Consider the following 27,132-nt stretch of genomic DNA (forward strand, 5'->3'; position numbering starts at 1 on the left):
TATGGAAGGCTAAATGGCCAAGAATTGCCAAAACACACTTGAAAAGGTAGAATAAGGTAATCATATTATCCAACTAGACATCAAGCTTTATCACAAGACTGTCTTAATTAACACAGTGTGGACCCTGGTGGAGAAATAGACAAATTGACCAGTGGAACAGAGAAGAAAGAATGGAGACACACTTATGCATATATGGAATTGTGATATGGAAATAACACTGCAGAAATCAGTTAATAATGAGATAACTGGTTTTCCAAAAGAAATAAAACAAAATTTTATTTATATCTATCTCATACCATCAATACCAGATAGATTAACAACTTAACTGTTAAAAGCAAAACATTTAAAACATTCAATAGAAAATATAGGGAAATTATCTTCTTGATCTTAGGATACAGAACATTCCTTGAACAAGATACCAACAGCATGAACCACAAGAGAAAACACTGATAAATTAGATAAAGACTGACACATTTAAATTAAGAACCCCTTTTCAACAAAGACGCTATACCAAAAATAAAAAGATACTTACTCCTTACTATACAAATCGAATAATGATAAATCTAGAAAATTTATAGTAACCGTTCATGAAATTGTCTAAAAATAAGTTTTACACAAACTAGCAAAGAACAAGCCTATACAAAAAATTCAAGGAAGATATGAATAAAACTAAGCAAATACCCACATCTAACAACAGTTTCGATCTCATTATTTTAATGGCACACACGAAGCTTTTATGCCAGAAGGAGATCAATAATGTAAATACATATATATTTTTTAAATCAGTAAACAAACACTTTGACCATACCACTGTCTCAAGAAAATCATAAGTGATTTTTAATGACATGTTAAACAGTGAAGATGGTAAGAAATGCAAGTCATAATAATCTCATTGACATTAACAGGTAGAGTACCATTCAATAAACTCTGCATCTTGCTGAGCACCTGGTACTGTGACATACACAATTAGTGGAGACATAGTCCCTGATCTTTAGGGCTATAATCTAGGTAGCAAGAAATAAAATACACATATAGAGAGGCAAGTCAAATTTCCACCTAAGTCTCAAATCAATCTTTTTTCTCTATCTTCACCATCTCGGTAACCACTCCTAAATGATCTTTTGCATTCATTTCATTCTATCCCAGTCTATTCACTATACTGCAGCTATAATAACCTTTTTGAAATGTAAGATGACCAGAGATGCATTTTTCGGTGAAAAAGACTATAGATTCACAAACACGAGAGAGGACCTTCAAGATGGCAGAGAGGAGTAAAACGTGGAGATCACCTTCCTCCCCAAAAATACATCAAAAATACATCTACATATGGAACAACTCCTACAGAACACCTACTGAACACTGGCAGAAGACCTCAGATTTCCCAAAAGGCAAGAAACTCCCCAGGTACCTGGCCATGTGGCTGACAGGTCTTGGTGATCTGGCCGGGTGTCAGGCCTGAGGCTCTGAGGTGGGAGAGCCGAGTTCAGGACATTGGACCACCAGAGACCTCCCAACCCCATGTAATATCAAACGGCGAGAGCTCTCCCAGAGATCTCCATCTTAATGCTAAGACCTAGCTCCACTCAACGGCCTGCAAGCTCCAGTGCTGGACACCCCATGCCAAACAAATAGCAAGGCAAGAACACAACCCCACCCAATAGCAGAGAGGCTGCCTAAAATCATAATAAGTTCACAGACACCCCAAAACACACCACCAGACATGGTCCTTCCCACTAGAAAGACAAGATCCAGCATCATCCACCAGAACACAGGCACCAGGCCCCTCCACCAGGAGGCCTACACAACCCACTGAACCAACCTTAGCCACTGGAGGCAGACACTAAAAACAACAGGAACTATGAACCTGCAGCCTGCGAAAAGGAGACCCCAAACACAGCAAGTAAACCAAAACGAGAAGACAGAGAAATAAGCAGCAGATGAAGAAGCAAAGTAAAAACCCACCACACCAAACAAATGAAGAGAAAATAGGTAGTCTACCTGAAAAATATTTCAGAATAATGAGAGTAAAGCTGATCCAAAATCGTGGAAGTAGAAAATACGATTAACGTTTAAAAGGCCCTAGAAGAACTAAACAGCAAACAAACAATGACGAACAACACAGTAAATGAAATTAAAAATTCACCAGAAGGAATCAGTAGCAGAATAACTGAGGCAGAAGAATGGATAAGTGACCTGGAAGATAAAACAGTGGAAATAACTACCACAGAGCAGAATAAAGAAAAAAGAATGAAAAGAATTGAGGACAGTCTCAGAGACCTCTGGGACAACATTAAACACACCAACATTCAAATTATAGGGGTCCCAAAAGAAGAAGAGAAAAAGAAAGGGACTGAGAAAATATTTCAAGAGATTACACTTGAAAACCACCCTAATATGGGAAAGGGAATAGTCAATCAAGTCCAAGAAGCACAGAGAGTCCCATACAGGATAAATCCAAGGAGAAACACACCAAGACACATATTAGTCAAACTATCAAAAATTAAATACAAATAAAAAATATTAAAAGCAGCAACAAAAAGCAACAAATAACATACAAGGGAATCCCCATACGGTTAACAGCTGATCTTTCAGCAGAAACTCTGCAAGCCAGAAGGGACTGGCAAGACATATTTAAAGTGATGAAAGGGAAAAAGCTACAACAAAGATTACTCTACCAAGCAAGGATCTCATTCAGATTCGACAGAGAAATTAAAACGTTAACAGACAAGCAAAAGCTAAGAGAATTCAGCAGCACCAGACCAGCTCTACAACAAATGCTAAAGGAACTTCTCTAGGCAGGAAACACAAGAGAAGGAGAAGACCTACAATAACAAACCCAAAACAATTAAGAAAATGGTAATAGGAACATACATATCAATAATTACCTTAAATGTAAATGGATTAAATGCTCCCACCAAAAGACACCCACTGGCTGAAAGGATACAAAAACAGGACCCATATATATGCTGTCTAAAAGAGACCCACTTCAGACCTAGGGACACATACAGACTGAAAGCGAGGTGATGGAAAAGATATTCCATGCAAATGGAAATCAAAACAAAGCTGAAGTAGCAATTCTCGTATCAGACAAAATAGACTTTAAAATAAAGACTATTACAAGAGACAAAGAAGGACACTACAGAATGATCAAGGGATCAATCCAAGAAGATATAACAATGGTAAATATTTATGCACCCAACATAGGAGCACCTCAGTACATAAAGCGAATGCTAACAGCCATAAAAGGGGAAATCGACAGTAACACAATAAAAATAGGGGACTTTAACATCCCACCTTCACCAATGGACAGAACATCCAAAATGAAAATTAATAAGGAAACACAAGCTTTAAATGATACATTAAACACGATGGACTTAATTGATATTTACAGGACATTCTCAAGTGCTCATGGAACACTCCCCAGGATAGATCATATCTTGGGTCACAAATCAAGCCTTGGTAAATTTAAGAAAATTGAAATCATATCAAGTATCTTTTCTGCCCACAACGCTATGAGACTAGATAGCAATTACAGGAAAAAAAACTGTAAAAAGTACAAATACATGGAGGCTAAACAATACACTACTAAATAACCAAGAGATCACTGAAGAAATCAAGGAGGAAATCAAAAAATACCTAGAGGGGCTTCCAAGGTGGCACACTGGCTAAGAATCCGCCTGCCACTGCAGGGGACACGGGTTCGAGCCCTGGTCCGGGAAGATTTCCACATGCTGCAGAGCAACTAAGCCCATGCACCACAACTACTGAGCCTATGCTCTAGAGCCCACGACGCACAACTACTGAAGCCCATGCACCTAGAGCCTGTGCTCTGCAACAAGAGAAGCCACCGCAATGAGAAGCCTGGACACTGCCACGAAGAGTAGCCCCCACTCACCGCAACTTGAGAAAGCCCGCGCGCAGCAACAAAGACCCAACACAGCCAAAAAAAAAAAAAAACCCTAGAAACAAATGACAATGAAAACACGACAAATGCAGCAAAAGCAGTTCTAAGAGGAAAGTTTAGAGCGATACAATCTTACCTCAAAAAACATCTGAAATAAATAAACTAACCTAAAGCAATTAGAGAAAGAAGAATTTAAAAAAAACACCAAACTTAGCAGAAGGAAAGAAATCATAAAGATCAGATCAGAAATAAATGAAAAAGAAATGAAGGAAACATTAGCAAAAATCAATAAAACTAAAAGCTGGTTCTTTGAGAAGATAAACAAAACTGATAAACCATTGTCCAGACTCATCAAGAAAAAAAGGGAGAAGACAAATCAACAGAATTACAAGGGAAAAACGAAAAGTAACAACTGACACTGCTGAAATACAAAAGATCATGAGAGATTACTACAAGCAACTCTATGCCAGACAACCTGGAAGAAATAGACAAATTCTTAGAAAAGCACAACCTTCTGAGACTGAACCAGGAACAAATAGAAAATATAAACAGACCAATCACAAGCACTGGAATTGAAACTGTGATTAAAAATCTTCCAATAAACAAAAGCCCAGGACCAGATGGATTCACAGGCAAATTCTAGCAAACATTTAGAGAAGAGCTAACACCTATCCTTCCCAAACTCTTCCAAAATATATCAGAGGGAGGAACACTCCCAAACTCATTCTGTGAGGGCATCATCACCCTGATACCAAAACCAGACAAAGATGTCACAAAGAAAGAAAACTACAGGCCAATATCACTGATGAATATAGATGCAAAAATCCTCAACAAAATACTAGGAAACAGAATCCATCAGCACATTAAAAGGATCATACAACATGATCAAGTGGGGTTTATCCCAGGAATGCAAGGATTCTTCAATATACGCAAATCAATCAGTGTGATACACCACATTAACAAACTGAACGATAAAAACCATATGATCATCTCAACAGATTCAGGAAAAGCTTTCAATAAAATTCAACACCCATTTGTGATAAAAATCCTCCAGAAAGTAGGCATAGAGGGAACTTACCTCAACATAATAAAGGCCATATATGACAAACCCACAGCCAACATTCTTCTCAGTGGTGAAAAACTGAAACCATTTCCACCAAAATCAGGAACAAGACAAGGTTGCCCACTCTCACCACTACTATTCAACATAGTTTTGGAAGTTTTAGCCACAGAAATTAGAGAAGAAAAAGAAATAAAAGGAATCCAAATCAGAAAAGAAGAAGTAAAACTGTCACTGTTTGCTGATGACGTGATACTACACATAGAGAATCCTAAAGATACTACCAGAAAACTACTAGAATAGGTGAATTTGGTAAAGTAGCAGGATACAAAATTAATGCACAGAAATCTCTGGCATTCTTATACACTAATGATGAGAAATCTGAAAGAGAAATTAAGGAAACACTCCCATTTACCACTGCAAGAAAAATAAAATACCTAGGAATAAACGTATCTAAGGAGACAAATGATCTGTATGCAGAAAACTATAAGACACTGATGAAAGAAATTAAAGATGATACAAACAGATAGAGAGATACACCATGTTCTTGGATTGGAAGAATGAACATTGTGAAAATGACTCTACTACCCAAAGCAATCTACAGATTCAATGCAATCCCTATCAAACCACCAATGGCATTTTTCACAGAACTAGAACAAAAAAATTCACAACTTGTATGGAAACACAAAAGACCCCGAACAGCCAAAGCAATCTTGAGAACGAAAAATGGAGCTAGAGGAATCAGGCTCCCTGACTTCAGACTATACTACAAAGCTACAGTAATCAAGACAGTATGGTACTGGCACAAAAACAGAAATATACATCAATGGAACAGGATAGGAAGCCCAGAGATAAACCCACGCACATATGGTCACCTTATCTTTGATAAAGGTGGCAGGAATGTACAGTGGAGAAAGGACAGCCTCTTCAATAAGTGGTGTTGGGAAAAATGGACAGCTACATGTAAAAGTATGAGATTAGTTCACTCCCTAACACCATACACAAAAATAAGCTCAAAATGGATTAAAGACCTAAAGGTAAGGCCAGAAAGTATCTAACTCTTAGAGAAAAACATAGGCAGAACACTCTATGACATAAATCACAGCAAGATCCTTTTTGAGCCACCTCCTAGAGAAATGGAAATACAAACAAAAATAAACAAATGGGACCTAATGAAACTTAAAAGCTTTTGCACAGCAAAGGAAACAAGACAAAAAGGCAACCCTCAGAATGGGAGAAAATATTTGCAAATGAAGCAATTGACAAAGGATTAATCTCCAAAATTTATAAGCAGCTTATGCAGCTCAATATCAAAAAAACAAACAACCCCATCCAAAAATGGGCAGAAGACCTAAAAAGACATTTCTCCAAAAATGATATACAGACTGCCAACAAACACATGAAAGAATGCTCAACATCATTAATCATTAGAAAAATGCAAATCAAAACTACAATGAGATATCATCTCACACTAGTCAGAATGACCATTATCAAAAAATCTAGAAACAATAAATGCTGGAGTGGGTGTGGAGAAAAGCAAACCCTCTTGCACTGTTGGTGGGAATGTGAATTGGTACAGCCACTATGGAGAACAGTATGGAGGTTCCTTAAAAAACTACAAATAGGGGCTTCCCTGGTGGCACAGTTGTTGAGAGTCCGCCTGCCATTGCACGGGACGCGTGTTCGTGCTCCAGTCCCGGAAGATCCCACATGCCGTGGAGCGGCTGGGCCCGTAAGCCATGACCTCTGAGCCTGCGCGTCCGGAGCCTGTGCTCCGCAACGGGAGAGGCCACAGCAGTGAGAGGCCCGCATACCACAAAACAAACAAACAAACAAACAAAAACTACTAATAGAACTACCATATGACCCAGCAATCCCACTACTGGGCATATACCCCGAGAAAACGATAATTCAAAAAGAGTCATGTACGGGCTTCCCTGGTGGCGCAGTGGTTGAGAGTCCGCCTGCCGATGCAGGGGACGCAGGTTCGTGCCCCGGTCCAGGAGGATCCCACATGCTGCGGAGCGGCTGGGCCCGTGAGCCATGGCCGCTGAGCCTGCGCGTCTGGAGCCTGTGCTCCGCAACGAGAGAGGCCACAACAGTGAGAGGCCCACGTACCGCAAAAAAAAAAAAAAAAAAAAAAAAAAAGAGTCATGTACCAAAATCTTCATTGCAGCTCTATTTACAATAATAGCCCAGAGATGGAAACAACCTAAGTGTCCATCATCGGATGAATGGATAAAGAAGATGTGGCACATATATACAATGGAATATTACTTAGCCATAAAAGAAATGAAATTGAGCTATTTGTAATGAGGTGGATAGACCTAGAGTCTGTCATACAGAGTGAAGTAAGTCACAAAGAGAAAGACAAATACCTTATGATAACAGATATATATGGAATTTAAGAAAAAAAAATTTCATGAAGAACTTAGGGGTAAGACAGGAATAAAGACACAGACCTACTAGAGAATGGACTTGAGGATATGGGGAGGGGGAAGGGTAAGCTGTGACAAAGCGAGAGAGTGGCATATATACACTACCAAATGTAAAATAGATAGCTAGTGGGAAGCAGCTGCATAGCACAGGGAGATCAGCTTGGTGCTTTGTGACCACCTAGAGGGGTGGGCTAGGGAGGGTGGGAGCAAGGGAGACGCAAAAGGGAAGAGATATGGGAACATATGTATATGTATAACTGATTCACTTTGTTATAAAGCAGAAACGAACATACCATTGTAAAGCAATTATACTCCAATAAAGAATTAAAAAAAAAACATTACTATCCAAGGTGCATATAAAAAGCTTCCACCCTTCAAAGCAATAAAAGAAAAAATCCAGATTAAGACGACAAAGTGTTATTTTAACCTACTAATTAGCAAAAATTTGAGGAATGAGTAATACTAGTGTTGTAAAATGCATTCATTGTGAAAGTGTAAGTTGATGTATCATTTCTGGAGAAAATTTTGGTGATATGAATCAAAATCTTAAAAATACGTATGACATCTGATTCAATAATTATTGCTAAAAATGTATCCTTAAGGAAATAGTTACAAATACATATAAAAGGATTCAGCTACAAGGGTATATATTTTAGCAAAATTTTCTTAAGACTGTCTTTTCATACTGATTTACCTGAAACAATAAAATAGCCTTACCTGAACTGTACGTCCTGCATTGATATGCTCTTCATGCAACTTGTCCCAGATTCTGCACCTCTGATACTATATAAAAGAAAGGGGAAAGGTACTGAGTTTTTTTTTTATCACTAAGTGATTATTCCCAATTTACCTCAAAAATCCCCACTCACCCACCCAAAGTTAAACATACCAGCTAAAATATTTACTGCCTTAGTAGTGGAAATTAACTGTCCAAAGTCCATACAACAGGAAGTTTTCAAAAACATTACACCCAAAATTCTGGTAAATGGTAAAAACAAACAAAACCCACTAAATACTCTTTATTTTACTGAAAAAGAGTATGTATTTTGTCTATAATGCACACTCTTTGGAGGTGAAAAAAATGAGAATGTAAAAGAGTGTGAAAAATGAAAAGATTAACAGCATTCATCAGATATTGTTACTATATATGAAGACTTTGAAATGTCTGTTAATGATAGAGTCAAGTATTGAAAACTAAAATCTGATTTGAGAAAAAGTAACATGGATACTGCAGACTAGAAAGTATATAAAAATGAGAATGAACATTTAATATATATGTCTTAATTTTTACCAAGGTAATGTTTAGTTTTCAGAGTTCATCCAAGAAACTTAACGAGCGTGATAATGGAAAATTTTTCATTTGACAGGAAAATGTGATAACATTATGATGGAATACTTGTATAAAATATAAACAACACCAAATGTCACACATTATTTTTGGTTGAAATAAAAAACCCAAATAATTAAGATGTTAGCAGATGTGAATAATGACATTAAACACATTTTTGGTATAACCCACACACACACACTACTCTGAAAGCACAGTAACATGAAAATGCCCCATATACACATAGAAGGAAAAATAGATTATAAAAGTAGAGCACTAAAATTTTTTCTAGGGTATTTTTATATTCCCTATTCTGCATATTCTTTAAATTTGGTAGTGAATAATGCAGCAAAAAACTCTTTTGATACTTCTGAATTTTTGTTTTTTATATCATCTAAGAACTAAACAATAGCCATTAAGCTTAAAAATAACAGACTATGGAGAACAATATGGAGGTTCCTTAAAAAACTAAAAATAGAACTACCATATGACCGAGCAATCCCACTACTGGGCATATACCCTGAGAAAACCATAGTTCAAAAAGACACATGCACCCCAATGTTCACTGCAGCACTATTTACAATAGCCAGGACATGGAAGCAACCTAAATGTCCATCAACAGATGAATGGATAAAGAAGATGCGGTACATATATACAATGGAATATTACTCAGCCATAAAAAGGAATGAAACTGGGTCATTTGTAGAGATGTAGATGGACTGAGAGACTACATCTACAGAGTGAAATAAGTCAGAAAGAGAAAAACAAACATTGTATATTAATGCATATATGTGGAATCTAGAAAAATGGTATAGATGATCTTATTTGCAAAGCAGAAATAGAGACACAGATGTACAGGACAAACACATGGACACCAAGGGGGAAGGAGGGTGGGATGAATTAGAAGATTGGCATTGACATATATACACTATTGAAACTATGTATAAAACAGATAACTAGTGAAAACCTACTGTATAGCACAAGGAACTCTACTCAGTGCTCTGTGTGGTGACCTAAACGGGAAGGAAATCAAAAAAGAGCAGATATATGTGTACGTATAGCTGATTCACTTTGCTGTACAGTAGAAACTGACACAACATTGTAAAGCAACTATACTCCAATAAAAATTAAAAAATAGACTATATTGAGAATATAGTTACCAAACATAAACTTAAAACCACTACGCAATCAAATAAATTTAAAACCACTATCAATCTACTTTTGCTTCTAAGAAAAATTTAATTGATGCCATCAGACCCAGTATAAATGCTCCTTTAATGTTATGATATTAACAAAAAGAATGTAACCCAAAGATATATGTCTGAAAATAAGCCACTTTAAAATTTATTACTTAATACTAATCTGTCATGATATTTTAAGAAAAATAATGTTAAGGAAACAGCTGAAAATCCAGAGAGGTCAGGGTTGCAAGAATCGTGGAGCAGAGTATCAGAGAGGAAAAAGCTGCATGTGAGGAGATAACTGAAATGAGAGCACTATACTGAGACAGAGTTCCAGAGATCCGCAGGGTTTTCCTTTTGAGTCTTCGGCTGAGTACAGATCAGTACATGCACATAAGCAAACTACCTGAAGTCAGAAAAAGAACCACTGGAAAAGAGCAGGTAGACTAATCCCCCAAAATCACACAAGGCCAGAAACAGTTCATGTGACCACAAGTCAGACTGGAAAAATCTCTCAACACACTAGACATCAGGTGGAGTACTCCAAAGCACTGTCCTACATGGGGAAAAATTAGGCCTGGAATAAAGGCTATTCTGATCCTATGCAAGCTTAAAAGAGCCTCAAAAGGATCAAACTGTTCCCAAATAACTTAAATGTGTCTCAGAATAAATAAAGCTCAAAAGTACTCAAAGTAATGTAAAAATATTCAGTATCCAACAAGTTCAGAATGCCTGGCATCCAATAAACAATTACCATGAATGCAAAAAAGCAGGAAAATATGATCTGCAATGAGAAAAACCAATCAATAGAAACAGATTCGGATATGATAGAGATAATGGAATTAATAGACAAGGATATTAAAAATTATTATGATATATTCCATGTTGTTAAGAAAGAAAAAAACATGAGCATATTGAGACAGGGAAGATATTTTTAAAAATTCAATTCCTAGGGGCTTCCCTGGTGGCGCAGTGGTTGAGAGTCCGCCTGCCGATGCAGGGGACACAGGTTCGTGCCCCGGTCCAGGAGGATCCCACATGCTGTGGAGCGGCTGGGCCCGTGAGCCATGGCCACTGAGCCTGCGTGTCTGGAGCCTGTGCTCCGCAACGGGAGAGACCACAACAGTGAGAGGTCCGCGTACCGCAAAAAAAAAAAAAAAAAAAATTCAATTCCTAAATTTAAAAAAGGTATCTGAAATGAAAAATGCAATAGATGGGTTTAATTGAAGGTAAGACAATGCAAAGAAAAGAATAGTAAATTTAAAGATATAAAGTAGAATCAATCCAAAATGAAACACAGAGAGAGAAAAAAAGATGGACAATAAATGAATAGAGTATCAATGAGTCACAGGCCAGTTGAAAGCAACATTTTATGTATGCAATTGGGCTCCCTGAAGGAGAGAAAAAAATTCTGAAAAACTAATGAGACAGTGACTGAGATGGTGGAGGAGGAAGACCATGAGCTCACCTCTTCCCATAGGTGCACCAAAATTACAACTAATTTCAGAGCAATTACGGATGAGAATGACTTAACGACTAGCAGAAGAGATTTTCCACAACTAAAGATATAAAGGAACCATATAGTTTATGGTCAAAAGGTGCAAACTTCCAGTCATAAGATAAATAAGTACTAGGGATGTAATGTATGCCATGATTAATATATATAATTAACACTGCTGTATGTTATATATGAAAGTTGTTAAGAAAGTAAATCCTAATTTAAATCTCATGACAAAAGAAAAAAGTGTTTTTCTTTTATTTTGTATCTATATGAGATGATGGACCTTCACTATTTATTGTGATCATCATTTCATGAGGTATGTAAGTCAAATCATTATACTATACACCTTAAACTTAAACAGTGCTGTTTGTCAGTTATATCCCAGTAAGCAAGAAAAAAAAGAAAAATGAGTGGCCAAAGCTTTTCCAAATCTGGTAAAAATTATAAACCCACAGATCCAAGAAACTCAAGGAATACCATAAATAAGAAAAATGAACAAAACTAAACTAATGCACATCATAATAAAATTACTTACAATAAGTGATAGAAAAATCTTAAAAACAGCAAGAGGAAAAAAAGATATGTGAAGTACAGAGCAACACAGATAAGAAAGACAGAAGACTTCTTATGAGAAACAATGCAAGCCAGAAAACACCAGAGCAACATCTTGAAAGTACTGAAACAATCTAAAACTCAACCTAGAATTCTATACACAGGGAAAATATTTTTTAAAAGTGAAGGCAAAATAAACATTTTTTTTTTCAAACACAAAAATGCAAGCAGAATTCAATACCAGCAAACCTGTACTACAAGAAATGTTAAAGGAAGTCCTTCAGGTTGATGGGAAAATGATACCAGACAGAAACCTGGTTCTACAAAAAAGTGACAGCACTGAAAAATGGTAAATATATAGATAAATATAAAATATACTTTTTATTATTTTAAAAATCTCTTTGAAAGATAACACTGTTTAAAACAAAAATTACATTACATAGAAGTAAAATATATTATAATAATACTACAAAGACCCTGAGAGAGGAAATCGAAGTGTACTGTTATAAGGCTATTTATTTATTTATGACTGCGTTAGGTCTTTGTTGCTGCATGCGGGCTTTCTCTAGTTGAGGTGAGTGGGGGCTACTCTTCTTTGCAGTGCACAGGCTTCTCATTGCGGTGGCTTCTCTTGTTGCAGAGCATGGGCTCCAGGCGTGTGGGCTTTGGTAGTTGTGGCACGTGGGCTCAGTAGTTGTGGCTCACGGGCTCTAGAGCATAGGCTCAGTAGTTGTGGCACATGGGCTTAGCTGCTCCGCGGCATGTGGGATCTTCCCGGACCAGGGCTCAAACCCGTGTCCCCTGCATTGGCAGGCGGATTCTTAACCACTGAGCCACCAGGGAAGTCCAAGATTCTTATAATATACGTAAAGTGATATATATATATATGTATATATGAAAACACATTACTTGAAGGTAGACTGTCATAAGTTAAAGATGAATACTCTGAACTGTAAACCATTAAAAATAAAAATACAAAGAGGTATAATTAATAAGTCAATAAAAGAAAAAATGGAATCTTAAAAAATATGCAATTAATCCAAAAGGGAGTAAAATATAAGAAAAGGGGACAAAGAATAGATGGGACAAACAGACAAAAAGAGCAAGATGGTAGATTTAAAGACAACCATTTGGTAAACATCTGTTCATTATAAAAATTCTCAGCAAACTTAAAAAAGAAGTTAACATTAGAGGCATCTACAAAAACCCTACAGTCAACATCATGCTTAGTGGTGAAAGACCATTCCCTAATACTGGGAACAAGGTAAGGATGTCTGATCTTGCCATTCCTATTCAATATTGCACTGGAGGCCCTAGTCAGCACAATAAGGTAAGAAAGGAAGTGAGGGAAGAAAGGAAAGGAGGGAAGGAGGGAAGGAAAGGAGGGAGGAGGGGAAGGGAAAGAGAAGAAACAAAAGAAAGAGAGGAAAGAAAGTAAGAAGGAGAGGAAGGAAGGAAGGAAGTGGGCAGACAGGCGAAGATTGGAAAGGAAGAAATAAAACAGTTTGTCTTCACATGATTGTCTACAAAGAAAATAACAAAGAGCAGATTCAAAGAGACTGAAAAGCAATGACGGGGAGATTATCTGTCAAGAGATTGGGTAAAATAGCTTGTCTTTGCCAAGGGCTTCTCCTTCGGGCTTCTCTCTACAGGGTTTTTAAAGGTAATGGCAGCTTTGCAAGGAAATATTTTCTAGATGATGTTGGATTTATACTTTTCTTTTATCTTCACGGAGTGGGCAGAAGGATTTGTCTCAGCACTACTTGCTCTTGAGTGGCTTCCAGGCCATTAAGCTCTGCCCCAACATTTCAAGGTAGGTGGAACTCAGAATGACATCCCCAAAGTGCATTGGATTCTGCTCTTTCCTCCACTGGATGCTGAAACTTCTGATAAATACCTTTAATTGCTATGAATAAACAGGATCAAGAAAGAGGAAAAACAACTACAGAAAAAATTCATAGATACTGTTTTTCAGTCATTTCAGAAAGATGTATTGTCTCACTACATGCATTCATGTTGTTCTTCATTGACATGTTATGGCCCCATGGTCTATGGCGCCATGGTTCTCCTGTGGCACAGGCATAAGCAGAGAATCCAACATTCACAGAAACAGCCTTTCCCCTAGACTTTCCCATGAGACGAAAGCACATTCTTATCCTGGTGATACAAAAGCCGTGTTCACCATTCTCATCCTGGTGAATACGTTGTCTCCTTTTACCCACTCTTCTATTTTATCTTTTTGGATAACCCTGATTATAAACCCACACCATGGTGTGATGAACACGTCTGCACAGGTGTTTTCAGGCTTCCAACATTCATCCCTTTGTGCTCTTTGGCAGTGACACCCAGGTCTCAGTTTTGCTTTGCCTGCTGGGCAAAGAGAACAAATATTTTGAGAGTGGTTCCTGGACTAAAAGTTCTCTCTAGAACACCCCACCATTTATTTAATCAACTTTATATACTTGTAGCCTCACATTTTATGTCATTTCATCTTCCAGAATATTTTGATTCAAAATTGAATAACAATAATTCTACTTCATATTGCTTAGAGTATACAAACATGAAAGCTACTCATAATTATTAAAAATAATTTTCTAAAATTATATAATGTTATTCACTAGAGGTTCAGGGAAGTTGATGATGATATAACATAGAGAATATTCAGAATTTAGGAGTTTAAGGTATAAAAGCACTTTAATTTAAACTTTATGCTGACACTTAAAAGATTTATTTGAATTTACAAAGCATAGTAGGGAAAAAAGAGGTTTCAATTGGAGAGAAAAAGACCTGGGAATACTCTGAGGTGTAAAGTCACATGTGGAATCCAAAGGACTGAAGTAAGATCAATGTGTTTGTGGTATAATGTATGATGGGAAGAGTGATGAGAAAAGAAGCAGAAAAAGTAGATGAAGGCTTCTTTTGCCAAGTATCAGAGGATATCTCAGTGATCAGAATGAACAGAACTTTTCGTAAGGAAGATGATGGTTTTGTGGGGGATTAATTAGGTGGGATAATAATCAGTATTGTAGATGATAAAAAGTGTAAGTATTCAATTCAAATAAAGTTATTTTATTAAACTCAACAAAAGAGAAAATATCAAAGACTCTAAAAGTAAAGCTACATAATATTAATAGATGGCCCAATGATTATAAGCCATAAATTTAGGATTACTCATGTAATGAAGATAAATAATAATACCTACCTTATAGTGTAGCTAATGTAAGGCAACTTACTGTGCCTACCATGTATAAAAAATATAAAACCCAAAACAAACACAAAGGGTCTCAGGAATGCTGTGAATCTCCTAATGATTACAAACAATTAACTGACAGCACCAATGTTGACTGCCCGGGAATGATAACTTACTTATAAGTAACTCATTTCCAAGTATCAACCTTGCATTCAAGGGTTCTTAACATAATATCTCAATCCTCAGAATAACTCTATGAGAAAGATTTTAATGTTACCTTTACAACTCTCTAAAGATCAATCATGGGGTGGTGAACCTTAAGGTCTACTGCAGAGTGCTGTGTGAGGATGGTGCATTTATATCTGACCCAGGATGGAATCAACCAGCGCATGTTCCATAGAACATTACTAAGTTGGGATCTGAACAAAAACACAAAGTTTGAAAGGTGAACAAATGGAGTGGATGTTGCTAATAGATGTAGGAAAGCCAAAGTATTCAACTCTATTTTTTTTTTTACATCTTCCTTCTTCATTGAGGAAAATCATCATAAAATAGAACTGTCCACAACAAACATGACTAAGAGGAAAAGGAAAACCAAGAAAGAGTAAGAACAAACTTAGAACACACTATGTTTCAAGCACAACATTAGAAGATTAATATATTTAGCAGCATAGTGATCTCAAGAAAGTAATTTAACCACTCCAAGTCTGCTTCCCCACCTAAAAAAGGAAGACAAAAATAAGGGTAACCTATAGGGATGTTCTGAGGATTAAATGATATGATATATATATAAAAACCTTACAGAGCACTCAACAAATAAACACAACAGCTACTATCTTTACTATTATTATTATTTGCTCACTTGTCAAGTAAGTTGTAGAAGAGATTAGTGTCTTAGATGAAGATTGAATAGATGATCTTATGTCTTAAAATAATAAAATTCTAAGAAAAATAAGGAATAAAATAGGTCAGACTTTCTATGCTTGCTACACGATGTTAAACCTAAATTAGGTTACATTATTAAAGGCTATTATTCCAAACAGTTGGAGAGGAGTTCACCACCTGTGCTGAGGCTTTCCTATCCTATAACACAGGAGAAAGCAAACTGAATCAGGAGTCTATCAGAAAAAAAGAATGAGGGGGAACATGTGATTGTAAGATTGAAATAAACATTCTCAGACTAAAAAGAGAAATGGGAAAGGTTTTTGCTGTAACCACAAGTTAAAAAAACAAATAAATGAAACCAAATCAATACATAACAAATCAATAAGACTGCTTATATCTGATTTTGTACCACATAGTTCAGGCTTCATGCTGCCTGAACAGTCCTGAACACTCATTTTCACACCTAATTATATGTTGCCCCATCATATCCTATCTTATTTCCTTAACTGGACTGTAAACTTCTTGCAGATTAGAAAGCTAATTTTTTACATGATTTTCAATGTTAACAATATAAGAAACAGCAAACACCAACACTTATGAAACGCTAACATATATTTATATCCTGTAATAATTTCCCTTCTCATTAAACCTGGCAGACTGAACACACTCATCTCTGTTCTTTCCCCAAACTCAACTAAAATGACAGTAAAGAACTTAAAAAGGTATAAATTCACAATAATAATGAGAATACAACAGAAGATATCAATGGACAAGAAATTTTAACAAAATTTTGGAAGCTGGAAAGACTATGGACGTGTTGCAGCTGAACTTAGCAGATCAGAGAAAGCAGAAACCTAGGGCTGCAGAAGGGGTGGATGGTGGGGGAGAAAGGCAGTGAGAAGCAAACCAATGAATGCATAGTACTACTGTAGAAAGATTCAGTAACCAGAGGTACCAGGTAACCAGGAGGATGTGTATGGTGGGGCTAAAAACAGGATTAGTTGAAAGTTTATGTAAGGAATAGGTAGTCTATCAGATGTCCTCTCCATAGGCCCAAGCAACTGGACTGCCTCTATCATCACAGAAGACAACACTCCAGGAGAGTATCTGGTGGTTCCCCATCAAAAGAGATCCTCCTCTGTTCACCTCTCCAGGTAATAAGGCCCCTACTACTACCCTGCTACCCATTCTCCCCCCCTCTCTCTCTCTGTCTCTCTCTCTCTCTCTCCCTCTCTCTCTCTCTCTCACTCACACTCACACACACACACACCCCTTCCAATTAGCACTCTTAAATATCGACAGCTAGCCAAGGAAAGCCTAAAATACTGTAGACTGACACAAAGAAAGGAAGGAAGGAAGGAGAGGAAGAAAGGGAGGGAGGAGGGAGGAAGAAAAGGAGAAAGAGAAGAATACATTTAAGAAAAGAAAAGGGAAAAAGAGAAAAGAGGGAAGGAGGAAAGAAGGGGAAAGAAGGAAGGAAGAGAGGGAGGGAGGGAGGAAGGAAGGAAGGAAACACAGAAAAGGAAGAAGAAAACTTTAAAAAATATAATAATAATACCACCATAGAGAGACTATATGATACTGCATCCATAAAACAAGAACAGGAGGATTTTCTTTAAAAGAAAAAAAAGAGAGAATTGAGAGAAAAAAGAACATATTCAGAAAAAATAGGATTCTGGTTCTTTCATCTTAGTTGGAATGTGGATGTGAGAGCTACAGCTGGAGCTGCTGTTTTACATGTAAGACAGAAACAAGTTGAGGATTGGAAAGAAAGATAAAAACAGCCTGAGTCTTTAATGACTGTTGAGCTGCCACTGGAGCCCCAGACCACCTCCAAAACTATGAGAGATTAAAAATAAAAGCAAAACCAAAAAACCTCTATCTCATATAATAAGCTATTTTTAGGTTTTCTGCCACTTGCATTTTAACCATATACTAACTAATACAGTACATGTTACACAGTAAGTTTTCCCCCAAACCCCTATAAAATGAAACAAAGAAAATTATGTTCCAAGCTTATGATATTGTTCCTATTAACTATGCTTAAGTCTATTTTATATTAGCCAAGAAAGCTGAATGCTAACACTTCAAATTTCAGGATTACATTCTAATCAAGTCTATCATGTGTAATAAAACGTAATGCTGAAGGACCTATGGAATATAGTCCCAGGTGTCCACAGCACACTACTCTCATTGTTTTCAGATGTTGCAGAATCACTCCACTAAGGCTTACTTTCAATTTCCCTTCAGTCTGACTTTCTTCTTTTAAATTCATATTGGATGACTGATGGCTAACATAATAAATATTTTATCTTTCTACACCCTTCCCCCAGGAAAAACATGCCTTTTTGAAAATGAGGCACTGTTAGACACCTGGAGTCTAAACTTAGTTCTTAACTCTTTTGTCCACAGTGAACACTGTGGCTTTTAAATGTTTTTACATTGCCATAAACTATCTATTAAAATATGCTATTCAATCTTACATAGATAAAAAAATTACTTTCATAACTAAACTAGAAAACCTAGAGACAGAATGATCAAGATTATGGAATAAAACATAGCTCAGTACGAGTTTAACTGCTTAGCTTCAGACTGCATCACCTATACCGTAAATTATAATTATTCTGATATTGTTTAAAAATTTCTTAGTAAGTAAAAATTACAGAAAACGGTAAAGGAAAAATGTTCCAGCAGAAAAAGATCTATATAACTCTGGAATAATTTTCTTCTGAATTCTGACGCAGCTAATTAAATCAGTAATAGACATGTTTCTATCCCCACAACTTTCTCCCAGGGTTCTGGCCTTTCCATTGATGACTGGGTGGTACATGTGGCTAGGATCTGAGGGTAATGACAGCAAGCACATTCGTATAGAATAAATACAAGGAAAGGGAAATTTGCCAAAGGGAAAATGCCAAAGGGAAAATAGGACAATAAAAGAAAGAGTCTTAATAGACCACAGTCCACCTATTTATTCCTTTCAGAATCAATTCACTTGCCAAATTCTTACCATCTTTGTAACTGAGCACTTCAACATAAGCTCAGGACTTTGACACACACATTATCAAACACAGATATGATCAATCAGAAGTAAACAACTCCATTTCTATATTGTTACAGTGCCCTCCTTATTAATCAAAGCATGGAACGCTTTGTTTCTGCTCATGACAAGAATAACCAGTTTAGCAGACAACTCCTCCATCCTTAAAAGTCATCACACTTATTGCTTATGGATAAAGAAGAAAGAAGTTAAGAGATGACTAAATATTAATCTTTAATTCTATTCATATTTGCATTGAAATTTTCATCTTATTTTTCTTGGCACTTATTTTCTATACTTTAACAAAAGACTTAAGTACTAGGAAGACAGCTGGTATCTATGAGAGAAAAAGTTGACACTCTTCTTACTTGTATAAGGTATGCAGTTGAGGGTGATAAATATTATTTATACTGAAAGGCTTAATGACCACTTCCACCCTCCCCCCACACGCCCAAAAAAATTAATGGAGGGCCACACAGCTTAAAATTTATACTGGGGGAGGTTCTTCTGAAGGATCAAATACCACTGACCTGTCCCACAGCAAATAAGACAAGGTAACCTGCCAAATCAATGCTCAGTATTCAGTAAACTTGACGTTCCCATAAATGCCACAACCACTCCATCAGATCCTAGCCAGACCAGGTTCTATGAAACCACCACAGGCACTGAGACTGGTTCTTCCTTCTACCTATCTCTTAAACTGACCTCTAGCTGATACTTCTCAACTTTGGGCTTTCCTCAAAGGGAAGCAGTGAAGTTGGGAAATTCCCTCATATCAAACAGTGATTTTCCCTCTTAAATCTACATGCACCTGAAAAGGACAGGAACACACACTCACAGTTCAGAAAACTTGCCATGGGGTGAATGAAATTAAGGGAAGCCCTTTAGCCAAAGTCCACCACCTTCACATTATAGTCAACTATCAAACAGTTCGTATTTTAATTATTAACTGCTCAATTCATCACTGTGTATAACTAAAAAGGCATTGATTCTATTCTTATATCCCTTCCTAAAAAAGGAATAATGTGAGAGGGGTATTTGTAGAACAGAAAAACCGGATGAAAAAATGAATAATGTCGTTAAATCAACAGGAGCTAGATGTTTTAGCAAAGACTCTTATCTAATATTCTCAATGTAGGTGAAATGCACAACATATAAATCAGAATATGTAACTGTTTCTTGTGGTAAAAAAAGAAAAAAATGGAAAAAAAGAAAGAAAGAAAAAAACTCACCTTCTCAATATTTATCTGGTGCTTTCTTAACCTCTCCAGGTCTGTTGGGATTACTATCTTAGTAAATTTCTGAATAGCTGGTTCAAGACGGCGTAATTTCACTTTTTCTTCATCTTCAGACATCCTAAAAAAATGTTGTATCTCTTCTACTTGCAACATCTACCTTCTCCACTCATGTAGAAAAACCTAAAAGGGAAATATTTATTTAAGAATTTTAAAAATCAATTTCCATTATTTTTAAAAGCCAACAATTAGGTAATTTTATAATATATTCTAAACACATACTCAACTTAATGCTGAACTTCAGTGACTGGTTTTTTAACAAAACTTTTATTTTAAAATCTTTTTCTCTCTACAAAGGTAATGTATATTCACTTTAGAATGATTAGAAAATAGGAAAAAGAGAATAAAATAAAATCAACAATCATCTCCTCACCTATAGTTAACTACTCTTTCCATTTTTCCTCCTCCCACCCCCGTACTTCCATTTTGATGTATGTCTTTCCAGGGCTTTTTAATATAAGGATATATATATGTATGCATATAATTAACTAACTTTTTTCAAAAAACCAGAAGTATACTGTTCAAGTCTTTATCTCCCAATGTATCCTGGACAGTGAATAATGTTTTCTAAAAAAGTGTCAAATGGCAAAACTGGAAGAAAAACTTTCATTCTTAATATTTCTGCTGTAAAAACTCCATTTCTAATATAACATATGTAATTATATACTTCAAATATATTATAAAATGCAACTTTTCTCATTGATGTCCTTTAAATTGCATCTTCCCTTTCTTACAAAGTGATTGGCATTGTCTACAATCAGTACACGTAAGCAGTGACAGAGCTGGAATAAGAACCCAGTATTCCTGAGAGTTCAATCAAATGCTCTTTCTAATTCACCAGTAGTTTTTTTTTTTGAGCAGTGCTCCAGAGAGTACAGGGTTATGTCTTTGGGGTCAGGGTAGGTGATGGTAAAGGTTATCAAGTGGACAGGCTCCAGGACCCCACACCTGCTTCAGTTGGAGAAAATTTACTTATATCTATCTCATAAATTTGAACTTATTCGATTTTCTGTAAATAAAGGGCTCCACTGCTTAAGCAAGCTTGAAAACCACTGTTGTACATCATGTTTTCATGCCATCTAATTAGCCATAACCTCTCCCATATTAAAAATAAGTTGACTATGTTAATTCCATTGGGTTATGGTATCTTAGACTTGGGTCCATAGAGATAGGGGTTTGGGACTTGAGAGTTCCTGAATGTTTGCTTACAAAAAATGATGAATATATTTTTGAATTATTTCAGAAGACAGAGTCCTTTGCTTTCAAGAAATTATCAAAAAGCTCTATCACTCCAGAATCATTAAGAACTATTATTCTAAATAATGTTGTTTCTCTCTTTCACAGTTGAAAATCTTGAAGTGTTGGTTATACAGATTATCTCATCTACCAGTAACTTGGTCTTTACAGTTAATCTAAGCTTGAAAGCAAAAAAGGAAAATCTCCAGACACCAAAAATAAAGAGTCTAACAGCTACAGTAGTTAGTGGGAATTAGAGATGATGGGGAAGTTCACCGCCAAAAGATTGGTCCACAGACCCAACAAAATGGGAAAATTTACAGCTAAGGGACTAGAGATAATAAAGTAACCTAAAAATAAAATTAAAATAGGTACATTTCAAAATAAAAATATAAAGAAAGAAACAGAATCTTAAAAAAAATTAGATAATATTATGAAACAGTAACAGGTCAATCTGAAAATAAACCAAGTAAAAATTCTACAAATAAAAACCTCCAAAGATGGGTTAAACAGTAAATTTTGTAGCTGAAAAGACAATTATTGATTGGAAGCTATCAGTATGAACACAGAGGAATAAGGACACATAAAAAGAAGATAAGCAACATTAAGGATAAAATGACAAGCTCAATAACAAGTAGGAGTCCCATAAGGAAAGAATAAATAAAATGGCAAAAAGGCACTATTCAAAGAGAATATGCTGAGAATTAAGATGTAAAGCCTCAAACTGAAATATATAAAAAACAAATTTACCTAAACACATGGAAGGGAAATTTCAGAACATTAGGGACAAAGAAAAAATATCTTAAAAAGCAAACCGGAGATAAAAGACAGATAAACTAAAACAACAAAAGCAGTAAACTTTTCATCAAAGCAACATATCAAAAGATAGGAATATCTTCAAAGTGCTGAGTTGGTATATACCCAGGTTAATTATTATTCAGAAGTGAAGGTAAAATAATCATTTTCAGACATACAAAGACTGAGTTTATTACCAAGCCCTTCATTAAAAGAACTACTAAAAGGCATGCTTTAACAATAAAGAAAATAAACCCAAAAGAAAGGAATGGCAAGGAGCAAAAAAATATAATAAAGTATACTGTTACTGGGTGAATAAAGGAAGCAATGAAGAACAAATAAAAGATTTATTGTGAATAACCTGATCAAATATAATAAAAATGTTTCCATGTAAATTATTATTTTTCTATAATGTATTTTTTATAGCAGCATGGTATCACATTGTACAGATGTTCGATAATTTAATCATCTAATGTTGGCCACTCAGGATGTTTCCAATTTTCCACTATTATAAACTAAACCACAGTGTAATTACTCTTCTTTTACGCAAATCCATACTACCATCTATGATTATTTATTTAAAGTAAATACCTGGAAATAGAATTAATAGGTACATACATTTTTTAAGGCTTCTGATTCTAAATGTCCCAAAAAAGGCTGTGCCTATTTACATTCCCACTAGCAACATATCAAAATGTCCACTTATCTGGATTAAAGACTTAAATGTGAGACCCGAAGCCATAAAACTCCTAGAAGAAAACATAGGCAGTATACTCTTTGACACTGGTCTTAGCAATATGTTTTTGGATGTCTCCTCAGGCAAGGGCAACAAAAGCAAACAAAGAAATAGGACTACATCAAAATAAAAAGCTTTCTCAGTGAAGGAACCCATCAACAAAACAAAAAGGTAACCTATTAAATGAGAAAAGATATTTGGAAATGATATATCTGATAAGGCATTAATATCCAAAATATACAAAGAATTCACACAACTCAATATCAAAAAAATAAACAATCCAATCAAAAACTGGGTAGAGAATCTGAACATTTTTCCAGGAAAGACAGACAGATGGGAAACAGACACATGAAAAGATGATCAACATCTCTAATCATCAGGAAAATGCAAATCAAAACCACAATGAGCTATCACCTCACACCTGTCAGAATGGCTATCATCAAAAAGACAAGAAATTTCAAGTGTTGGTTGTTGGCAAGGATGTGGAGAAAAGGGAACCCACATGCATGTGGTGGGAATGTAAACTGGTGCAACCACTATGAAAAACAGTACGGAGGTTCCTCAAAAAATTAAAAACAGAACTATCATATGATCCACCAATTCTAATTCTGGTATTTATCTGAAGAAAATGAAAACACTAACTGAAAAGATATATACACCCCTATGTTCATAGAGCATTATTCACATTAGCAAGATATGGAAGCAACCTTTAAGTGCTCAAAGATAGATGAATGGCTAAAGAAGATGTGATACATATACATACATACATACACACACACACAGACACACACACACACACACACACACACACAATGGACTATTACTCAGCCATAAAAAAGAATGAAATCTTGCCATTTGCAACAACATGGATGGACCTAGAGGGTATTATGCTAAGTGAAATAAGCCAAAGAAAGACAAATGCCGTATGATTTCATGTACACGTGGAATTTAAAAAACAAAACAGAACAGAAACAGATCCACAGATACAGAGAATAATCTGGTGGTCACCAGAACGGAGGCAGCATGGTGAGTGAAATGCGTGAAGGGGAGTAAGGGGTGCACATTTCCAGTTATAAAATAAACAACTCACAGGGATGTAAGGTACAGCATACGGAATATAGTTGATAATATTGTAATGACTTTGTAGGATGATAGATGGTTACTAGACATCATGGTGATAAATTCATAATGTATAAAAATGTCAAATCATTATGTTGTATACTGGAGATAAATACAGTATTGTATGTCAACTGTACTTCAATTTAAAAAACTTTAAAATATCCATTTATCCATACTCCAACCAATACCTGGTATTATCATTCTTCTTAAGACATTCAACTGGTGACAAAAATGGTATCTCATTATTGTTTTATTTTGCATTCTTTATATTACTAATGAGATTGACATTCTCTATTTGCATTTCTTCTTTCATCAATTGCCTGCTCGTGCTACAGGGACTGTCTTTCTCTTATTATATTAACATATAATAGTCTCATAAATTATCAGTATTTCCCTAACACTAATGTTCCCAGTTTGTCACATTGCCTCTTGTGTTTTCTTCCACTATGCAGATTATATAAGAAGCTATCTTTATATCTATTACTATTCCTATCAAAATGTTTTTTAAAATACCTGGTATTCAACAGATGCTAATGGAACTAAAACATTTCTTCACATGTCTCTTCTACACAATTTCTAATCCTATCACTCTAGTCAAACAGCACAATATGCATAGCACATTACAAATGTCTTATTTGGCCTGGGTTTAGACTCTTTCCCCTCTCCAATTTTTCCCCATAGATTACCACCAAAGAATATATCTAAAACACCAAAGGCAACATGCTCCTCCTCTGAATAAAAACTTCTAAGAGTTCCCTATTATCTGAACAAGAAAATAAAATGTTCATAAGTAATCCACCCAACCTACTGAAATATCATCATCCAATCTCTGCTTTTGGCTTGCAAGGTGCTCCCTCTGTCTAGATGCTCTTTTATATCCCATCTGCCTCTCAACTTTGTGTATCATTTGAGATACAACTCAAATGATTCTGCCTTCTCCTCCACTAATCAGTTTATGGTGTACTTGACAAACCCCAATTATTGACTATTTGGCTTGTTTTCACTGCTCCCCTATGCTATGATGATAGCTCTCTTTTTTGAATTCAAAAAGCAATATTTCCAGGTCAGAGTGCATGACTCTGCCCCTCAGCTTTTTGTGCTCAAGGAATAACCTGCTGCCTCACAAGGGCCATCTCTAGGGGAAGACATTCTGGCCTAAGACCCTCCCAAGACTTTCCCAACTCTTGGTCTACTTCTAGAGAGTATTTTTTTTTCTCTCCACCATTTCCATTTCTATAAAATTATAATAAATTACCCATATAAAACTAAGAAGGGAACACAGCATTCAAATAGTTGCATTAAAGTATGATGTTACTGAAACAAAGTCATCCAACAGTGCCTCTGATCATAAAATAGCTCAAATAACGTTTATAAGCTATTAAGGGAAGGTCGTAATTCAATATAGAAATTGTGGTTTAAAAGTGTGATTAAATAATCAGTTGAAAATGTATTTCAGCATTTCTTGATTTTTAAGACAGAAAACTGGGAAATATTTCTGATATAATTCAAACACAGGATTAAAAAATACATTAACATCACAGGTATTTAAAATATGTCTATGAAAAAACAAGAGAAAACACACAAAAATGCCTAATTTCTCAAACTTCTGTAAAGTTGTTGTATTACTTTTCACTTTATTTTTCTAGTGTAATGGAATATTTGGAGCGACAGAATTGTTTGTATCATGAGAATGGTGGTGGATAAACAATTATATGCATTTATCAAAATTCACAGAACTGTACACCACAAAAGGTGCATTTTTGTATATTAAAAAACAAAAACAACGAGATGTGGGGGAACCCAAAATGAAATACAAACTATAAAAAATAAAATTAACTGTATTACAAATGAACAACATAACCACAATGAAAGAAGTAGGGGAAGAAAATAACTAATCTAGGTAACTTTGGAAAACAGATGCTGGATACTCGATACTAGTGTCTAGATATGGGATCCTAGATACTAAACTGGATACTATAAGGCTAAAGACAAAAAGAATTACACACAACTATACTGTACTCTAGTTATTTGTTTCTCATAGGACTATGGGTTAGAAATCCTGAAATTACTTTATGTGTATACTAGGACTGAACAAATAAGGAAATATTTTGTAGAACACAAAAGCCAGATTTCTCACTGTTGAAGAAAGAAGTTACAAATAAGAGGCAAGACTAGAATGAACCCTGTGGTACTGTATTAGAAACAGAAGTATCAGGATAAACTTTAGTTTAGAAAAAAAAAATATATATATATATATACAGACATATATCTAAAATACGTGTGTGTATACAGATATATACAGATAAACACAAAAATAAATATAAATCTTTGCAGATGCATGAATATACACATATGTGTGCCTGTATCTCCATGAAATATATGGATTTACAGTTGACTCTTGAACAATATGGATTTGAACTGAGAGGGTCCACTTACAGTGAGGTTTTTTTCAATAAATACTATTTTTTCAATAAATACTACATGATCCACAGTTAGTTGAATCCGTGGATATGGAACCGCAGATACAAAGGGCCAACTATGGGACCTAAGTGGCTTCGGGTTTTGCTATCCACTGCAGGTCCTAGAACCATTCTCTGTGGATACCAAGGGACGACTGTATATACAGCTAGAAATAATACATACACTCACACACACACACACGCTTCTAAGATGTCTTCTGCCAGGCACTGGAAGTAATGATAACCCAGTAGCAATGAGCACACCTAGCGCCCAGATCCTTGGTGTTTAAATACTACTCTCCAAACAAAGAAAGCAGGGGTCTTTGGAGAAATGGTGGATTCCAGGGCAGGGAAAATGCAAGAGAAGCTTGGAGCATCCAAAAAGCAAGGAAGTTCTCAAAAAAGGATGAGAGC

At 35.8% G+C, this 27,132-nt stretch overlaps 1 protein-coding gene across 9 annotated transcripts in view; it reads right to left on the reverse strand.

Annotated features, from left to right (window-relative positions):
- STX17 (syntaxin 17) overlaps positions 1-27,132 on the reverse strand; it is an 85,519-nt gene that overhangs the window by 56,400 nt on the left and 1,987 nt on the right. For 4 of the 9 annotated variants that reach the window (XR_011246509.1, XM_060014434.1, XM_060014435.1 and 1 more), the window contains exons 2-3: positions 20,311-20,496; positions 8,120-8,185 (exon numbers count right to left, since the gene is read on the reverse strand). Coding sequence is in view for 8 of the 9 variants with exons in the window: in XM_060014434.1 (XP_059870417.1) it covers positions 8,120-8,185; positions 20,311-20,469 (225 nt within the window). In the remaining variant the exon portion in view is untranslated. Of the gene's footprint in view, positions 1-8,119; positions 8,186-14,228; positions 14,335-15,430; positions 15,573-20,310; positions 20,497-27,132 lie in introns of those variants that run through there. The other 5 variants (XM_060014440.1, XM_060014437.1, XM_060014439.1 and 2 more) reach the window with 5 other exon arrangements.

This window comes from Delphinus delphis, chromosome 6 (assembly GCF_949987515.2).
Source record: "Delphinus delphis chromosome 6, mDelDel1.2, whole genome shotgun sequence".
Lineage (NCBI taxonomy): Eukaryota > Metazoa > Chordata > Mammalia > Artiodactyla > Delphinidae > Delphinus > Delphinus delphis.